General features: G+C 37.3%; 1 protein-coding gene across 1 annotated transcript; it reads right to left on the bottom strand.

Annotated features, from left to right (window-relative positions):
- Positions 1-17,614: 17,614 nt before the first annotated feature.
- On the bottom strand, positions 17,615-18,601 carry LOC127136769 (uncharacterized). Its single transcript, XM_051063290.1, has one exon. It carries the CDS (start codon positions 18,599-18,601, stop codon positions 17,615-17,617), a length of 987 nt encoding a protein of 328 aa, XP_050919247.1.
- Between the last annotated feature and the right edge of the window lie 823 nt (positions 18,602-19,424).

Here is a 19,424-nt window from a genome sequence, read left to right as displayed (position 1 = left end):
TCAAGGGGTGTGTGTTCTCAGGGGTAGAACAATTATTCTCTTCAGTAAGTACTTTCAGAATTTGATCATTGTTGGTATTGATTCTTAAGATGAGTTTCTTCCCTAGCAATGTGATTGATGTTCTCCCATTGGAACTCTGGTGTCAACGGAATTTCTGCTTGGTTTCCCCAATAGCTATCTCCCCATAGAGTTTCTCCAACATTGTTTTTCTCCATCAAAACTTCATAAATTCCCCAAGCGAGTTTTATACCAGCAGGATTCCTTAAGCAAGGGATCCCCAATAATTTTATCTTCAGCAAATCTCTTTAAAGTAGAGGTCTAAGATGGACATCTCTTTGCAAGTAAGCAATCTCCCCAATGAGTCTAATGGATGAGAGTTCCATGAACAAATAAGCTTTACTGAATGTTCCTCAGTATATCTCCAGCGAGCCTCCTGTGTGTTTATTTCCCATAGAGTCTCTTGTATTCCCCAACAGGTTTCTTCAATCAATCCAGGGAAGAGTTAGTGTTCCATGTTGATCTACTATGCGATGGAGCATTAGGTTGGACCTGTCAGTTCGATAATTGAGAGTAAGGTTAATCCTTTTGAATATCATTAACTTTTCATCCCCAACAAGTCTCTGGGATCTTCTAATTCCCCAAAAGAGTCTTCTGCCAGCCAAGAGCAGCTGAATATGCGGTTATTCACCAAAGGAAGCATTTTGTTTATTTCCCAGCAATTTGCATCAACCAAGAGCAGTTGAATGCATTAGTTTCAGCCGAGAGCAGCTGAATACTATTTTATTTTCCAGCAGTTTACTTCAACCAAGAGCAGTTGAATGCTTTAGTTTCAGCCAAGAGCAGTTGAACACTATTTTTATCTCTCAGTTTTGCTTCAACCATGAGCAGTTGAATGCAGTGGTTTCAGTAAAAAACAGCTGAACACTATTTTATTTTACAGTTTTTGCTTCAACCTAGAGTCATTGAATGCATCAGTTTCAGCCAAGAGTTACTGAATATGACATATTTAGCCAAAAGCAGCTGAATATGATCATTTATTCCCCCAGGAGTGTCTGCCTTCAACGAAGAACGTCTGAAGACCAGTCGTGCATGTTACCTTATAACAAATCCATCCCAGAGTCTTTTGTCAGTCAAGAGCAACTGAACGTGATTCTCTCATCCCCAGTCATTTGCATGTCATCTGAGAAATCAAGAGCATTTCTCAATTCATTTACATTCATGATTAAGGAATCAAGAGTATTTCTTAACTCATACATATTTCATTTACATTCATGATTAAGAAATCAAGAGTATTTCTTAACTCATCTGCATGTCATCTGAGAAATCAAGAGCATTTCTCGATTCATTTACATTCATGATTAAGGAATCAAGATTATTTCTTATTTCATTTGCATTTCATCTGAGAAATCAAGAGCATTTCTCAATTCATTTACATTCATGATTAAGGAATCAAGAGTATTTCTTAAGTCATACATATTTCATTTACATTCATGATTAAGAAATCAACAGTATTTCTTAACCCATGTGCATGTCATCTGAGAAATCAAGAGCATTTCTCAATTCACTCACATTCATGATTAAGAAATCAAGAGTATTTCTTAACTTATACATATCATTTGTAATCTCATGATTGAGAAATCAAGAGCATTTCTTAACTCACTTGCATTCATGATTAAGAAATCAAGAGTATTTCTTAATTAATTTTCATTTCATTCAATCATATTATGATTAAGAGATCAAGAGTATTTCTTAAATCATTCATCTCTAAAAAGTGGGGAGTACTTCTTAACTTACATTGCATCCATATCATCCGACAATTAGGAAATCAAGAGTATATCCTAAATCTCATTCGCATTCATTCGTTTTACCATTTGTTGATTAAGAAATCCAGAGTATTTCTTCATCCCTGTGCATTCATTCATAATCACAAAACATATCTTTCTTTCGCATAGAAGGGCAAAATTTGGGTTTGTTTTGGTATTTAAACTATCTTTCACCATGATGATTTGAAGACAAGAGTTCTTCATATCCTCCTGTTAAAGATATTTAAATAGGGGCAACTGTCATACCCTAAATTTTACCCTGAGTTTTCACTCGCATCACCAGCATAAAACAATCCATTTTTGTCGTGTATTTCATCAGTTTAAAGAATTCATCAGGGTTCAGGTAAAAAGTCAGGAATTCTGACATTTTATCTGACTTTGATAATACTCATTCAGTCGTCTGTTGACTAAGAAGTCAAAGGACTTGATTTCTCAATCTCGTTGCATCGCTTATTTTTATTGCATCGTATTTTAGAGGTTCAGAATGTGATAATCAAGAGTAATTGTCGTCGTCTGAATCTTTGTAGGTTTTGTTTGTGCTTGAGAACCAACAACAAATTGTACAAGAGCGATTCATTTTCATCTGATTGTCTGTTCACGATTATTCAGTCAGCAATTCAGTTCATTTACATGACGCTTGCATTTTTTACTTGTAATAACATGCATTTTGTTTCACATAGTGCTTGAAATATACTTGAATTAATTTTTTCGAATCTACAGACAGACCGGTCGAATTGTTTCTCAACTGTACTTCGAATTAGTGGGCGAAAAATTGCAAAAAATTGAGCTTTCCGACATCAGTTTTATTAATCTACGTTCAGCGTAGTATAACCCAATGTGCTCATTTTAATTTTTCGACTACTTTTTCAGTCGTGTTTTTTCCCGCCTGAGCCTTTTAACCATTCATTTTTATTTCAAAATTTGGTCAATACCTGTATATTTTTGAGTAGTTTATTTTGCGTTGATCATTTTTTTAGCATATCCATTTTGATTTTAGTTTTACGCCCGATTTTTATTCGTTTTAATTTATTTAATTTTATATTCTTAATTAAATTGTTAAAGGAATTAATTAGAAATTAGTCATTAGAAATTAATTAGAAATATTTGAAGAAAACAATTAGAAATTAATAATTAGTCAAGTTGGTTTTTTTTATATCATCATTTATTTGTTTCTATTTCAAAAAATATAATGCAACAATGTTAGATTTTAGTTTAATTTTAAGTTAATTTATTTACAAAGGGGTATTTGTTGCTATTGGTGGCTTCAAAATCAAAAAATAATATGTACCCGATTTAGTTTCTTCTTCTTCCTATTTATGCTAAACCGACCTTTCCCTTATTGGCACATTTGCAAATACATTTCCCCACCATCCAAAAGCTGCCACGCGGCCAGCTCCTATCCATGCAATAAAAAAAATGTTTTTTCTCCAAGATCTAGATCCAAACACAGCCTTGAAGATATTTTTATTCTCTAATACACACTTACAAGCTTTTTCATTTTTCCTTCTCTTTCACTATAAACAATTCATTCAACTCCCTCTCACATAGACACAACATTCCACTTTATAATTAAAAAGAACAAAAGAAAAGCAGAAGAAACTTTCCTTCTTCGTCAACCTCATTCACAACTTCTTGACCATACACTTATCTCCTCTTTTCAATAAAACTTTCCCACCAACAACATAATACCACATCATTTTTTCTTTAACTACAACAACAATATCATCATAAACACACCTCACTTATAAACTCTTAACTCTTCATCAAACATCATCATCTCTAAATAAAACTAACATTCACAAGAACACTACAACACATAAACATTTCCACTCATTTTACTCTTCCTCACAAATCCAACACAGCACACAAGCAAACACATCATTACAGGGCGCCGGAAAGATCGTCGCAACCACCACACGTCGCCGGAAAATGAACCAACATCCACGTCGGAGTAAACTTTCGCCGCCGGTAACTCATTTCCTTACCTTTTCATGTTTCCTTTTATTCATTATTGGTTGAGGAGATTAACTTTATATTTATTTTGAAGCTTGTTTTTTTTTATGAATGAGAGAGACATGAGTAAAAAAGGAGAAGATCTTATTTTTTTTATTTCTTTGTTCTTTAGTGTTGTTTAATGCATGAGATGAAGAAAATATATTTGGTTGCTTTTATTTTTCCTCTACATGGGAGACATGTGCCATGATATGATTGGGTGATGTTTTAAAAAAAATATCTAAATCTCTCTTTCTCATGCACATTGATGCACTGCACCGTCTCCACTCTCTTTCTTTGCTTTTACTTTTTTTTTATTTTTTTTTATTTTTTGTATATTAATTATTATTATTATTATTATTATTATTATTATTATTATTATTATTATTATTATTATTATTATGTATTATTAATATTGTTATTATTATTAGCATTATTATTGTAACTATTTTTTAACTATCACAAACATTATCTATTATGATTACTATTACAATAACTTTGATTTTACTAACTGTTACCATCATTATTATGATTATCATTAAGGACTACTATCTATTGGTTATTAGTATCGATTAATATTTATATTATGTTTACTACATATTATTATTATTATTATTTATTATTTTGTTTAAATTCTTTTTATTTATTTATTTATTTTTTTGTTTTTATTGATTTATTATGAACATTTTTAATTATTATTGTTAAATATCGATTAATTGATGGTGATTATTATTATTATTAATATTTATTTCTATTATTTATCATTATTGTTTATTATTATAAATATTATTTATATTTATTTATTTTTATTTTTAAATTGTTAAAAAGAAAATTTAATTTAATTGTCCGATCGGGTTTTCACATATGCCTTGCAATTTCGGAGTTAAAACTTCAATTTAAACTTCAGAAATTGCTTAAGCGCATAAAATTTTGTTGACCCACCTCATATAGGGTGATTCTTACATGAATCACTTTACGATTGCTTAACATTATGCTAAATTATGTAGTTCAATTTCTGATTTTTACTCCTTGTCCCTTGACTTTCTCTTGGGCCTTCTTACAACGAGATTCTTTTATTTTTATAACTGTCTTTTAAAACTTGAATGATTTAATTATTGTGTTGTATCCCCATTCGATAAAATGTACCCCATTCCCAAACATGTGTAATAAATTTACCGTTTTCATTTACTTTACTGTACTATTTGATTGTTATCAGAAGATTAAAATCAACCCTTTTAGAAAAGAACAAAAACAAACACTCGATCCAACGTCGAGTCTTTTTTCCCAAATCAAATCCAAATTAATTGCAAAGTTGAGCACCGCCCCCGCCACATCCAAATTATTTTTCATAAGTCAACTTCTGACACTTGATCCAATGTCAAGTCGTCCCCCTATTTTCAAAAGCTTTTCACAATAAAAATGGAAGAAACTGATTAAGTTTAGACTTTCTCTGTTTCGGATGTTAGGATACTGCTGTAGAGCTCAATGTTTAAACATTCGTCTTCCATATTAAAATACAATAATTACTAGAATTAGGTCATTTCTCTTATAGAAGAAAAAGATTGATTGGATATCGACTTTCTCTTTCCCGATTATTTGGACACTGCTGTAGAGCTCTATGTCTGATTAATCGTCTTCCGTTAATGAACTTTGACCTAATTTGCCATATTTTCATAAACAAACTTTTGGATGAAAAGAAAGTGATTGGGCCTAGGCCTCTTCCTTTTCGGGCATTCGAGTACTGCAGTAGAGCTCCCTGCTTGGATGCCTGTCTCCGCTTAAAATCGACTCAAACTCATCAAACTTATTTTCCGCCCTTGTGCGACTCCGAAAACATTTTCAGAAAAGAGTATGCAACATCCATTTTGATGCGAAACAAACAAAGACTTCAGCCTCCAAGAGCGAGCAGCAAGTAAAGGTTTAATCGCTCAAATATGATCCAAGCATCACTCTCTTTAAAAGAAATCCACCCAGTAGTTCTCTTTGGGTAGAACTACGTATGCCTTGAGTTCTTCATAGCACCTGGAGATACGTAGGAGCAGGATTGTGAAATCTTGTCAGGCACATTAATATTAAAAACCCTAAGTCTTTCCTTTCTTTCTTTCTCTTTCCTCACCCGATAAGTAGAAGATCACAAACGATATCATGCTAACACTCTAACACGAAACTAGCTAAATGGGTCCCATCGAGTACGATGGATATGAGGGGTGCTAATACCTTCCCCTTGCATAACTGACTCCCGAACCGGATTTGGTTGCGACGACCATTTCTTTTTTATTTTTGTGGGTTTTATCGATATTTCCCCTTTCCCTCTTTGGGAATAAATAAAGTTCTGTGGCGACTCTGTTTTGTTTATATTTCGAGCGCTCCCTACGCATGGGTATTTTTCGCGCCGCGACACATGGTCGGCCAAAAATCTTAAAAGTCAAACTTTGACTTTAAGCATCTGTTGACTTTTTCATCAGTTGTGTTCAAACTTTCATCTGCGTATGAACCTAACCTATTGAGCCCTATGAATTATATGAGTGGGTTATGAGTGCACATTTGAATACCTTGGATCATGACTTAATCCATATAATCATGCTTTGGTCAAAGAGCCAACATTAAGCTGACTTTGACCAAAACCTTAATTTTGAGTGTCAGATGAATTGTGGCTTAATAAACTTGAATTGAGGTTAGTACAAACTTTGATTGTTGATGGAGGGATACTCTTGGTCACCTTGATATATCTATGATCCCACTAAGCCTTTATTGATCCATCCCTTGTACTTCTTGATGCCAAAACCCTAACTTGCAAACAAAGCAAAGCAAGACATATATATTTTTTTTGTATTTTTGTGGGGTTTGCAAAGCATAAGGACATACACAAAAGTATTTGATGACCTTGATTTTATGAAAATGATACAAATGATAAGGGATCTCAGGGGTGAAAATTAGGGTATTACAGCTGCCCCTATTTAAGTTTCCTCCATCCGGATATATGAAGGTTGAAATCTTCGTCTCGACGAGATTGGAGGGGCTTAAATATTAAAATACACAATTTTTGATCCTAAGATAACGCAATGATGCTTATGATATGATGTGAATACAAGACTCTGAATTCCGTGGGTTATAATGCCACATGAGATAGACTACTGCTGGAGAAACCAAGCAGAGAAGAGGGACTAACACCAGGGAATAACACCAAAGGCTACCAAACTAGGGAAAGTGTTAAAATTACTGAGGGTAAAATTAACACTCCACCGGGGAACGAAAATGTAAGTTATGATAATTGAATGAGAACCAACTTCCAATATGTGAAAAAGGATCCAGTTTCTTCTTTAATAGACTTTCATTTGAGAAAAGGGTGATCATTAAATGGGAGATGGGAACCAATGACTCCACCGGGGACCTTCAAAACAAATTTTCCCAGTAAAGAGAAAATAACATCATTTGAAAGGAATCTCGTCAAACTTTTCTAGCGGGAATTTTCCGGAGAGATAGCCATTTAAATGAGGATGGTTTTTGATAACGGGCTTATTGGGAAAATTGCCATTAGTTGTTTTTAACTTCACTCTAGGGAAGCAAAAGTGATAATTTCAACAAACTTCTCTAACAGGATTCTTCTAGAGAGATAGCCATTTGACGGAAGAGTAATTGATATGTTGATAAACTTTAACTGAGGAATGGACAAACTTCTCGTAGAAGAGACTGCCATCTATCGTTGGATAATAAATTTCAACCATGATTCGGGTTGTATGCCACAAAATGGGTTTCCATTTCTTCTTTAATCAAGTATTTCACTTGAAAAGGATAAATAAACTTCAACAAACTATTCAGGTTGTATGCCTCGAATGAGTCTCAGTTTCTTCTTTAATCAAGACTTCCTCTTGAAAAGGGTGAAAGAGCTCCAACACACTTCTCTGACAGGAATTTTCCGGAGAGATAACCATTTGGTGAAAGGACCTCACTGGGGATAGACAAACTTATCGAAAAAACTTCTATTTGTCGTCCAAAACGAAACAAGCTTCTCAAATAAAGAGACAGTCACTTATTGTCGAATAAATTTCCATATGATTCGGGTTGTATGCCATGAATGGTTTTCAATTTCTTCTTTAATCAAGTATTCCACTTGAAAAGGGTGAAAGAGTTCCAACAAACTTCTCTGACAAGAATTTTTCGCAGAGATAACCATTTGATGGAAGAATAAGGAAGTTGATATGTGTGTTAACTTCGCTGGGGAATGGATAAACTTCTCGAAAAAGAGACTACCATTTGTCATTCGAAACAAAAATCCGGGAACAAAACAAGCTTCTGAAATAAAGAGACTGCCACTTGTTGTTAGGTAGAGATTTCAAAGAAAGTGTTACAAGAACACTGCTGGGGAACAAAATTCGTCTTTGATGGGAAACCATAAACATATTTTCTTCACGGGGATCGAAGTATTTGAAAGTACAAAATAAATGTACCATCAATCTAGGTTTTTACAGCCTAGAGAAATTCAAAATCAGACCTCTTAGATTTCAGGTTCAATCCAGGAATAAACTGGAGAGGGATAGTCAAACAAGACTCTTCTCAGTGAGGAATGATCTCAAACTGAGGATTTATCCTATCCAAGTATGGAAAGGAGAGCTAAAGCAAAATCTTCCACGAGGAATAAACTCAGTGGGGATTTAGAAAGGATATACACTTTCTGCTTAAGGTCGATGACTCTATTGAAGAGAGGAAGTATATATCACTTGGGGGATAAATGCAACCAAGTTAAGTAAAGCAACATAGGGGATGAAATATGAATATGAGCTATGAATTTAATTACGTATGACGTATATGCATGCATGAATGCGTGTCATGTTTATGCTGACAAAATAGGAAATAGTAGAGGAACTGGAGATGAAATAAACATCTCAGTATAAATGAACACCCGACTAATCTCAACAGGACAAAAGCCTCACAAGAGATAAAATAAGAAGTCGTTAATGAAGTAAAACTTTCCTTCAAGCCCAATCTTCTATGGGGATACCAACATAATGGTGCCAAATGGAGGGAAGGTTTCCTAAAGAAGCAAGAATCATCAACGGCTGCAATTCCATTGGGGATAATGAAGACATTATTTTAAGAAAGCATTGAGCTATGCACATTAGGATCCAACCTTTTATGGGATTACTATTGACATTCCTTATTGTATTCATAAATTAAAAGAAACACACACACACTTCTTAAAAGCAAAAACAAAATATTGTAAGCTTTTGTTTTAAGAATTTTCTTATCAAAAGTAAAAAAGTCATTTTGCCAGAAGGAAGTAAAATAAGAGTTGCAAACAAATGGATAAAGTCTCGAATTTTATTGAAGGAATGGTATTCCGCAAATGGCGGGACCCCATAGATCATTTACAAAGATGAAAAAAATGGTAAATACAGGAAAATGATACATTAAAATGCAATGGCCACTATTCTACCTATCAAATTTGAAATCCATTGTGTTCGAGTTTCTGGAGAGAGTAATTTGATTGAGAAGACTTTGATGGGCGAGGTCGCTTTAAGTTGATCAAGTCTGGTCTGATGCAGTTACTTGCTATAATCCCTAACTTTTGCCTAGATTGTCCCTTGCGGGTGTCAATCTACCGGGATAATCATGTTCTGTTTATGTCTCTAACTTTTTCCTGGACCGCCCTTTCGGGTTTTCGACCCACCGAGGCGCTCCTTTTTTCCTAAGTTGCCCTTTCGGGTTTTCAACTTAGCGAGCTGTTCTTTTATATTTTTTTTAGGCGAAGTATTTCTTGACTGCATCAGCATTCACAGGACGAGGGAGATCCTTATAATCCATAGTTGTAAGGATTAAAGCACCACCAGAGAAAGCTCTCTTAACAACATATGGTCCTTCATAATTAGGAGTCCACTTGCCCCTAGAATCAGTAATGAAAGACAAGATCTTCTTGAGCACGAGGTCGCCTTCTCTGAACACACGGGGTCGAACCTTCTTATCAAAAGCTTTCTTCATCCTTTGTTGATACAATTGACCATGGCATAAAGCCTTTATCCTTTTTTCTTCAATTAAATTCAACTGATCAAATCTACTTTGACACCATTCAGCCTCAGACAAATCTGCTTCTATCAAGACTCTCATTGATGGGATCTCAACTTCCACAGGGAGCACTGCTTCCATGCCATATACAAGAGAGAAATGGGTTGCCCCCGTTGAAGTGCAAACGGATGTACGATACCCATGTAAAGAAAAAGGGAGCATCTCATGCCAATCCTTGTAAGTCACAACCATTTTCTGGATGATCTTCTTTATATTCTTGTTCGTAGCTTCAACGACCCTATTCATCTTGGGTCTGTAAGGAGATGAGTTATGGTGTTCGATCTTGAATTCTGCACACATTTCCTTCATCATCTTGTTGTTCAGGTTTGATCCATTATCAACAATGATCTTAATTGGAACACCATAACGACAAATTAGTTGATTCTTGATAAATCAGACCACCACTTGCTTTGTCACATTGGCGTACGATGCAACTTCGACCCACTTGGTAAAGTAATCAATGGCCACTAGAATGAAGCGATGTCCATTCGAAGCTTTAGGTTCTATCATACCAATCATGTCAGTTCCCTACATAGAGAAAAGCCAAGGAGAGGAGATAATGTTAAGGAGAGTTGGAGGCACATGAATCTTATTAGTATAAACCTGACATTTATGGCACTTCTTCACATATTTGTAGCAGTCAGATTCCATTGTCAGCCAATAGTAACCTGCCCTTAACATCCTTTTATCCATTTCATGTCCATTAGCATGGGTACCAAAGGATCCTTCATGAATTTATGTCATCAGCATGCCTGCTTCGTGTCTATCCACGCATTTGAGTAAGACCATGTCAAAGTTTCTTTTGTACAACACGTCTTCATTCAGAAAGAAGGTACCAACCGACCTTCTAAGAGTCTTCTTATCTTTGTTTGATGCCCCAAGTGGGTACTCTTGTCTTTGAATAAAGCATTTAATATCATGATACCATGGTTTGCCATCAATGAAATCTTCTGCGGCGAACACATGAGCAGGTCTGTCGAGGCGCATAACATTTATTATAGGCACATCATTCCACCGGTTCACAATAATCATAGAGGATAAAGTTTCCATAGCATCTGCTATCTGATTCTCCTCACGAGGTATATGATGAAATTCAATTTGGTTGAAGAAAGTTGACAACCTCCTCGCATAATCTTTGTAAGGAATCAAACCAGGTTGACGAGTTTCCTATTCTCCTTTGATCTGATTAATCACCAAAGCTGAATCTCCATATACGTCAAGAATTTTGATTCTCAAGTCGATAGCCTCTTCCAGACCCATAATGCACGCTTCATATTCTGCCACTTTGTTCGTACAAGTGAATGTCAATCTTGCGGTAAATGGAATATGAGAACCTTGGGGAGTGACAATGACTGCCCCAATTCCATTTCCATAAGCATTAACAACTCCATCAAATATCAAACCCCAACGGGATTCTGGATCTGGCCCTTCACTTTGCAACGGTTCATCACGATCTTTCGCTTTCAAGTACATTACATCCTCATCGGGGAAGTCAAGTTGAATGGATTGATAGTCATCAATTGACTGGTGAGCTAAATGGTCAGCCAAGATACTTTATTTTATCACCTTCTGTGTATGGCACTCAATATCGTATTCTGACAACAACATCTGCCAACGAGCAATTCTTCCAGTTAAAGCAGGCTTTTCAAAGGTGTACTTGATCAGATCCATTTTGTAGATCAACCAAGTAGTATGATTGAGCATATATTGACGGAGACGACGGGAAGCCCAAGCTAAAGCACAACAAGTTTTTTCGAGCATAGAGTATCGAGACTCACAATGTGTGAATTTCTTACTCAAATAGTAAATGGCATGCTCCTCTCTTCCAGTTTCATCTTGTTGACCGAGCACACAACCCATGGAATCTTCTATTATGGCCAAATACATAATCAAAGGTCTTCCTTCCACCAGAGGAATCAGAATAGGAGGCTCCAGCAGGTACTCCTTGATACTATCAAAAGCTTTCTGGCAGTCTTCAGTCCACACACAACCTTGATCTTTGCGAAGAAGCTTGAAAATTGGCCCACAAGTCGCAGTCATGTGAGATATAAATCAGGAGATGTAATTCAAACGTCCGAGGAATCCTCTGACTTGTTTCAATGTTGTTGGTGCGGGCATTTCTTGAATGGCTCTGACTTTATCAGGGTCCACCCCAATACCTTGCTGACTGACAATGAAGCCTAGTAGCTTTCCTGAACGGACACCGAAAGTACATTTATTAGGCTTCAAATGGAGTTTGTACTTCCTCAGACGCTGAAACATCTTTAATAAATACTCAACATGCTCTTCTTTGGTCTTGGACATAGCAATCATATCGTCCATGTAGACCTCAATTTCTTTGTGCATCATGTCATGGAAGAGCACTGTCATGGCTCGCTGGTAGGTTGCACTAGCGTTCTTCAAACCGGAAGGCATTACTCTGTAGCAAAATGTTTCCCAAGGTGTGATAAATGATGTTTTCTCCCTATCTTCAGGCGCCATTCTGATCTGATTATAACCAGAGAATCCATCCATGAAAGAAAATACCTTGAATTTTGCAGTGCTGTCGACCAACATATCAATATGAGGTAAAGGGAAATCATCCTTTGGACTGGCTTAGTTCAAATCTCTATAGTCGACACACATTCAAACTTTACCATCTTTCTTTGGAACGGGCACTATGTTTGCCAGCCATTGAGGATACTCAAATGTAACAAGAAAACCGACATCAATATACTTCTGAACCTCTTCTTTGATTTTGAGAGCCATGTCTGGGCGTGTTCTTCTTAATTTCTGTTTGACCGGTGGACATTCTGATTTCAACGGCAAATGATGCTCCACAATATCAGTATCAAGACCTGGCATGTCCTGATAAGACCAAGCAAATACATATGTATACTCTCTAAGAAGATCTATCATCCTTTCCTTGACATCCGGGACGAGCGATGCCCCAATCTTGACCTCCTTTCTATCTTCTTCGGAACCCAAGTTAATCACTTCTATTGGCTCTTTGTGGGGCTGAATGTCCTTTTCTTCTTGTTCAAGTAGCCGGGATATCTCATATGGAATCTCTTCATCACTTTCTTCTTCGACCTCAAATACAGGGAAATCAAGGTTGGGAGAGGGCATAAGGTCATTGCTTTCAATGGGTGTGACTTTGATTAATCTGCACACATGATTTATGCTTGTTTTTTAGGATAAAATGATGGAATTTGCATGCAGATATTGAAAGTGATTTTTGTTTGTTTGTTTTAGGTTACCATTTTTCGAAAGGCAAAAAATAAAACGAAATGGAAGACAAAATGAACATTTTTATTAATGATAAGGGGAACTTGAAACAAAGCCAACAAAATACTCTTTCGGCTTGGGCATAACGAAAGGAATTTTTTTAAAATGACAATAAAATATTACTTAGAAACATGAACAATCGTAGGAACGTCATCAGCTATCCAATTTTAGCAGAGCATCCAGTGCGTCACAAAGTTTTGTGCATCCTCCTCGGGGTCTTCTTCAATGACAACATTTGTTTTAGATTGAGTAGGATTTATGAATCCTCCACTTCGAAAAGTTTCTTGAATAGGACGGAGAACTGTGTCTTGTTGAGAAAACTTTGAAGATATAGGTGAGAAGCCAAGGCCTTCACGAAATTTGTTTTCAGGGAGACTCACAACTTGTCCCCATCCACTCGTTGAGCCATCTTTGACTAACTGTCGTGCATCATTGAAGGAACGAATGGAAGCTCCATTCTCTTGTACATTCTCGTCAGCAACAGATAGAGTTTGAAACTGGGTTCCAATCTCGTCCTCAACATCAACGAAAGAAAAAGACGATATGTGACTCATCACCAAAGCTTCTTTTCCACATACTATGACTAGCTTCCCTTTTCTTACAAACTTGAGCCTCTGGTGAAGAGTTGAAGTGACAGCCATGGCCTCATGGATCCAAGTGCGACCCAACAAACAACTGTAAGAAGCATGGATATCCATCACTTGAAAGGTGATTTGAAAGGTATGTGGGCCAATGGTCATGCGGAGATCCACTTCGCCGATGACAGTCTTTCTAGAACCGTCAAAGCTTTGACAATAACCCCACTAGATTTCATAGGAGCTCCTTGAAAAGTCAATCTAGACAAAGTTAATTTTGGCATGACGTTGAGCGAAGAACCTGTGTCCACCAATACACCGGAAAGAGAATCAGTAAGACAATTCATGGAAATATGCAAAGCCATGTTGTGATCCTTGCCTTCTACCGGGAGTTCTTCATGACTAAAACTCAAATTGTTGCAGGCAGTTATGTTAGCGAAGATGCTATCAAATTGGTCAATCGTTACATCATGGTCGACATAAGCTTGCTCAAGCACCTTTTGTAGAGCCTCCCTATGAGCCTCAGAACTCATCAACAGGGATAAAACAAATATTTTAGAAGGGGTTTGTAGGAGTTGATCCACAATTTTGTATTCGCTCTTCTTGATTAATCTCAAAACCTCATCAAATTCTGAATTGATATTATCCCCACTGGACTCTTCCATAATATCGGGTTTATTGCTCACAGTCGATGCCTCAACTTGCGTTTTCTTCCCATTTGAAGCTTCAACATTTCTCCGTGGTACCGTAGTGAATACACATCCGCTTCTTGTGACCCCACTTACATCGGCAATGTTGACGACAAAAGGTATAGAGGGTAGAGGAACCTCCTTCCCATCTTTGATCATGGTAGCTTGGTACTTGTAGGGTACGACTTTGTCAGATTGGTATGGTGATGGGCCTGTTAAGTAGATAACCAAAGGCGACTTTGTAGAGTTACGACTATCGAATGTGATCTCCAAGGGTTCAGGAACGTTGAACTGAGGGATTATAACATTGACACTATTCTCAAGGTTTCTGGGATGGACAATGGTGATAGTTCATGCATCCAACAATCCTTGGATATCCTACCGCACAAGGGAACATGCACGTGGGTTTATCAAACAAACTTCACAGGTGGTATAATCACGTGATGTAACAAAAGAAAGCCGAAACAAACTTTTGTGCATCTCAACCAAATATCCTCTCACAAATCTCACATCGTAGATTTGGTAATTACCCTGATAGCCCTCAACCATATTAACTTGATTGAAGTTTTGATTTCGATCAACTCGGATAAGTCCGTTGTCTATTTATTTTTGCAAGTCTTCCCTTACAATGCGACAACCACGAAGAGTTGTACGACAAAGTCCGCAAGCCACATAGTTGTGTGGCGTCATATAGATGAGCTCACCCAACTTAAGGTGCATTTCAACCAAATCTCCCTCTAGATAACATACATCATGAACTCTGAAAGTACCAGGACAACCTTCCATCATGTTGATAGAAGCTCCTCCATGTTGAGGTAGTGGATTGACTTGTACATTTGGATTGACATCTCTGAAAGATAGAATTCCGCTTTTGATCAATCTTTGGACGTCAGACTTCAAGCCATAACAGTCTTCTAGATTGTGTCCGGGTGCCCCTTGGTGGTAAGCACAAAACTGGTCAGCTTTGTACCAATACGGAAGTTTCTCTGGAACATGGGGAGGAGGTCTAGTTTGAATGTGTTTCTTGTCGATCAAAGATGGGAATATTTCTATGTAAGTCATCGGTATTAGATCAAATTTTGGTCTTCTTTGAACTTGGTTATTGTTGTATTGTGGACGGGCATGTTGTTGAGGCCGTTGTTGTTGTTGCATGGTATTATGTTGAATGTACTGAGGTTGTTGTTGTGTAAATTATGGTTGTTGTTGTCGTTGTTGAACTTGTGGTTGAGGCTGTTGTAAGAACTGTGGTTGGTAGGCTGGAGCTACCGCTGCAATATGTTATTGTTGATATCTCTGCCTTGGTCTTTTGTGTACCACCATATTGATGTCTTGCTCTTTCTTCTTAGGGAACCCAACTCCTAACTTTCTGACGCCGCTAGATGAACCACCTTCTTTAACCAATCGCCCCTCATGGACACCTTCTTCGAGACGCATTCCCATATTCACCATATCAGTGAAGTCACTTGGTGCGCTTGCTATCATTCGTTCATAGTAGAAAGAACTTAGAGTCTTTAAGTAAACCTTAGTCATTTCGCTTTCTTCGAGAGGAGGATAAATCTGGGCGGCTACCTCACGCCATCTTTGTGCATATTCTTTGAAAATTTCCTTGTCTCTTTAGGACATAGCCCGGAGTTGATCTCTGTCCGGCGCCATGTCGACATTGTACTTGTATTGCCTGATAAAAGCTTCACCAATATCATTGAATATGCGGATATGGGCACTATCCAAGTTCATGTACCACTTGAGAGTGGCACCAGTCAAACTGTCTTGAAAGTAGTGAATCAACAACTGGTGGTTGTCAGTTTGAGTGGATATTTTTCGGGCATACATAGTTAAGTGGCTCCTTGGACAAGAATCCCCCTTGTACTTTTCAAAGTCAGGTACTTTGAATTTGGCAGGTATTTTGGCATTTGGCCCAAGGAAGAGATCATGGGCATTCTTCCCAAATAGATATTTTCCCCTAAGGGCTTTAATCTCTCTTTGCATCTCAGCGAATTGATCTTGAAAACCATCCATTTTATCATATACTCCCATACTCTCACTTGGAGTGGCGTGAAAGACGGGCTCTTCGTGGTATGGAGTAGTGTGTATCACAGGAGGTGGCATAGACATGACAACACGCACTACGGGAGCTTCAGGAACTTGTGGGCGGTAACCTTCCGGTTTATAATTTGGTGGCATGCCCCAAGGGAAATTGGGATGCATCTGATATTGAGGAGCATTCACATGTGCCATAGAAATAGACGTAGATACGACTTCTGAAATTACAGTTCTTTGAATGGTCTCCGGAGATGGCTGATTCTGAGCAGCCACCAGCGTTTCCATCATCGTTGCGAGTCTCCCCAAATTGCTTTTGAGTGAAGTAACCTCTTCCCTGAGATCCTTATTTTCCTGTTCAAGTTGTTCCATCCTTTTCTGACAACTAGCTCGAGTGTTGTACCGGTGAAACAGTTTGTCTATTGGAGTGAAAGACAGAGATAAATCTTGGGAATGCAAAAAAATGTAATGTTTAGAATGATGCATGATGTGCAATGCAAATGTATTTTAAGGAACTTTAATAAACACAGTTATTGCAAACATCATGGAGAGAGATATTACTCTTTTGATGGCTAAAAAAAATCTCATTTCATTAATATTGGAAAGATTACAATTTTTTTGAAGTGCACTTTCAAAAGGTACAAGGAAAACAACTAGAATCCTAAGGAAGTTGCCGAGAAGACGATCCAATCCCTCTTTGTAACTTCCTATTAAGCTCCTTGATTCAGTCCTTCATCTGAGTTTTTTCAATCACTAGCTTGTCGACAATCATCTTCCAAACGCCTGAGGTAGGACGATTATCTGAACCAGGAACTGGAATAATACTAGAGGAAAATAAATCCTCTTGCACCTTTCTTGTATTATTAGCAAGCTCTTCATTATTCCTCTGCTTCAAGTGTCTTTGAAGCTCTTCATTCTCTGTGTGGACGATCTGATACTTATTCTTCCAAGCATCCTTTTCTCATTGCACCCTAGTCAAAGCAATCTTGAGTTTCTCTGCGTCAGTCATGAAAATGAGAGAAGGTTCTTTAACAGTTAAAGACAAAGGCTCTTGTCGAGGATAAGGCATTTTCAAACTGACGGCCCTAGCTTGCATCCATTGGAGATAAGGCTCCAAAGAGATGCAATCTAACTTTCCTAGAGCTTCTCTTCTTTTCTTTTGGACGTGGCACTAGGCATGCATAATCTTTTCTCTGAATGCTTCGTTGTCCTCTCCTTCCTTGAAGAAGAAACTCTCTAAGACGATGGTGTTGGGCTTGTCCTTCATTGGGTATCTAAACTGACGGCGAGCCAAAATCGGGTTGTAGTTAATGCCCCCCTTTGCACCAAGAATAGGTACATTAGGAAAATCACCACAACTATCAATAATTGTCACCCCCTCATAAGCACAATCAAACCAATCAATGTCAGAATGAGTGAGAGACATAATCTTTTGTGACCATAGCAAACCGTCCTTAAGGTCCCAAAAGGCAGTAGATCGAGGCAAGTGCGAAATAAACCACTTGTAGAGAAGAGTTGCACAACATATGATCATTCCTCCCTTATGAAAATTCCTGTGATGGATTAAATGGTAAACATATGCAAGCAAGGTAGGAACTAGATTTCCAATTAAGAATATTTTGATAGCATTAATGTCAACAAAGTTGTCAACATTAGGGAAGAGGAACAATCCATAGATAAGCAAGACAAGAATAGCCTCAAAAGCATCCTTACTATTCATGCTAGCAAAATAACGAGCTTCCTCTATCAAGAATTTAGCAGGCAAGCCAAGAATTCCTCCTTTTGTAGTTATATTAGCTTTGATCTCAGACATCTTTAAATGAGTAGCTTCTGCAATGTCTTTATGCTTTGGAATTTCTTCTAAACCGGAAAAGGGAACTTGATCATGGATGGGTAGGCCAATCAAGTGAGAAAACTCCTCCAAGGTAGGCACAAGCTGATAATCTGGAAAGGTAAAGCACCGGTACAACGGATCATAGAATTGGACCAATGTAGCAAGAATCCCCTCCATCATGTTGGTCTTCAAAAGAGGTAGAAGTCTCCCATATCTACCTTTGAAGTCTTCAAGATTAACCACCAAAGATCCTAGCTCTCTTAGACATTCCAATTTTGGACTTTTTAAAGTGTACTTTTGAGTTCTTCTTCTTCCAAAATCCATAGTGAAAGATTCCTATGAAATCTGCAACAAATGCCTTTAAGTTCTTTGAAGACTTTAATTAAGATGATGTTAATGAATGCATGAATGTATGAATTCACAAACACATAAAGATCAACAAACATAAGAAATATATCAAATACATGGGGTTCATAGGTTTGACTTCATGAGCATGAGGCCATGGGTTTAACCATCCCAACAGGGTAAGTGTTAAGGGTTTATCATCAAGACGGGAACCAAGGTTCTAAGAAAGTTCCCAGAGTCATAATCCCATCTTTCGGATATTACCGGTTTAGACAATTACTTGTCAACCAATAATATTCTCAAGAAAAACTCATTTGAGTGTAGTATCGTGTATCAACTAATTCAGGTTTACACCTTCATAGTCACCACACTACATCCTAACAAGGCTTAGTAGGGTAAAGGGATACTAAAGTCATTAGCTTCTCAGGCTCCCAGGTTAAAGATAGAAAATGTCTTCACGATTGCTCGTTCAACAAATACCCCTAAAGAGGCCTCCACTGATTGGGGGATTCTCAAGTTAGCTTGTTCAGGATTACTTCACCCAAGCCAACTTGACTATACCACCCTCCTATCTCAATATGCACTCAAGTATGGGTTAAGAATTATCTTAACACAAATATCACCCAATCAAATGTAAACAAACAAATAATAAAACATAGATGAAAACAAAATAGTTCTTGGGAAGTAGTCCCCAGTCAAGTCTCCATTTCTGCCGCGGTGAGAATCGGAGACCACGCTATTGGATTAACTTGACTCGCAAAACATTGATATCACCACCAAACTTTTATTTTTCCAAAGGAAG

The sequence above is a fragment of the Lathyrus oleraceus genome, chromosome 4, assembly GCF_024323335.1.
Source record: "Lathyrus oleraceus cultivar Zhongwan6 chromosome 4, CAAS_Psat_ZW6_1.0, whole genome shotgun sequence".
NCBI lineage: Eukaryota > Viridiplantae > Streptophyta > Magnoliopsida > Fabales > Fabaceae > Lathyrus > Lathyrus oleraceus.
The sequence above is the reverse complement of the archived record's forward strand: the minus strand, read 5'-3'. Positions and strand labels throughout refer to the sequence as shown.

What these genes read in the sequence shown, in the direction of transcription:
- LOC127136769 (XM_051063290.1), bottom strand. Translation starts at nt 18,601, where the DNA reads ATGGATTTTGGAAGAAGAAGAACTCAAAAGTACACTTTAAAAAGTCCA.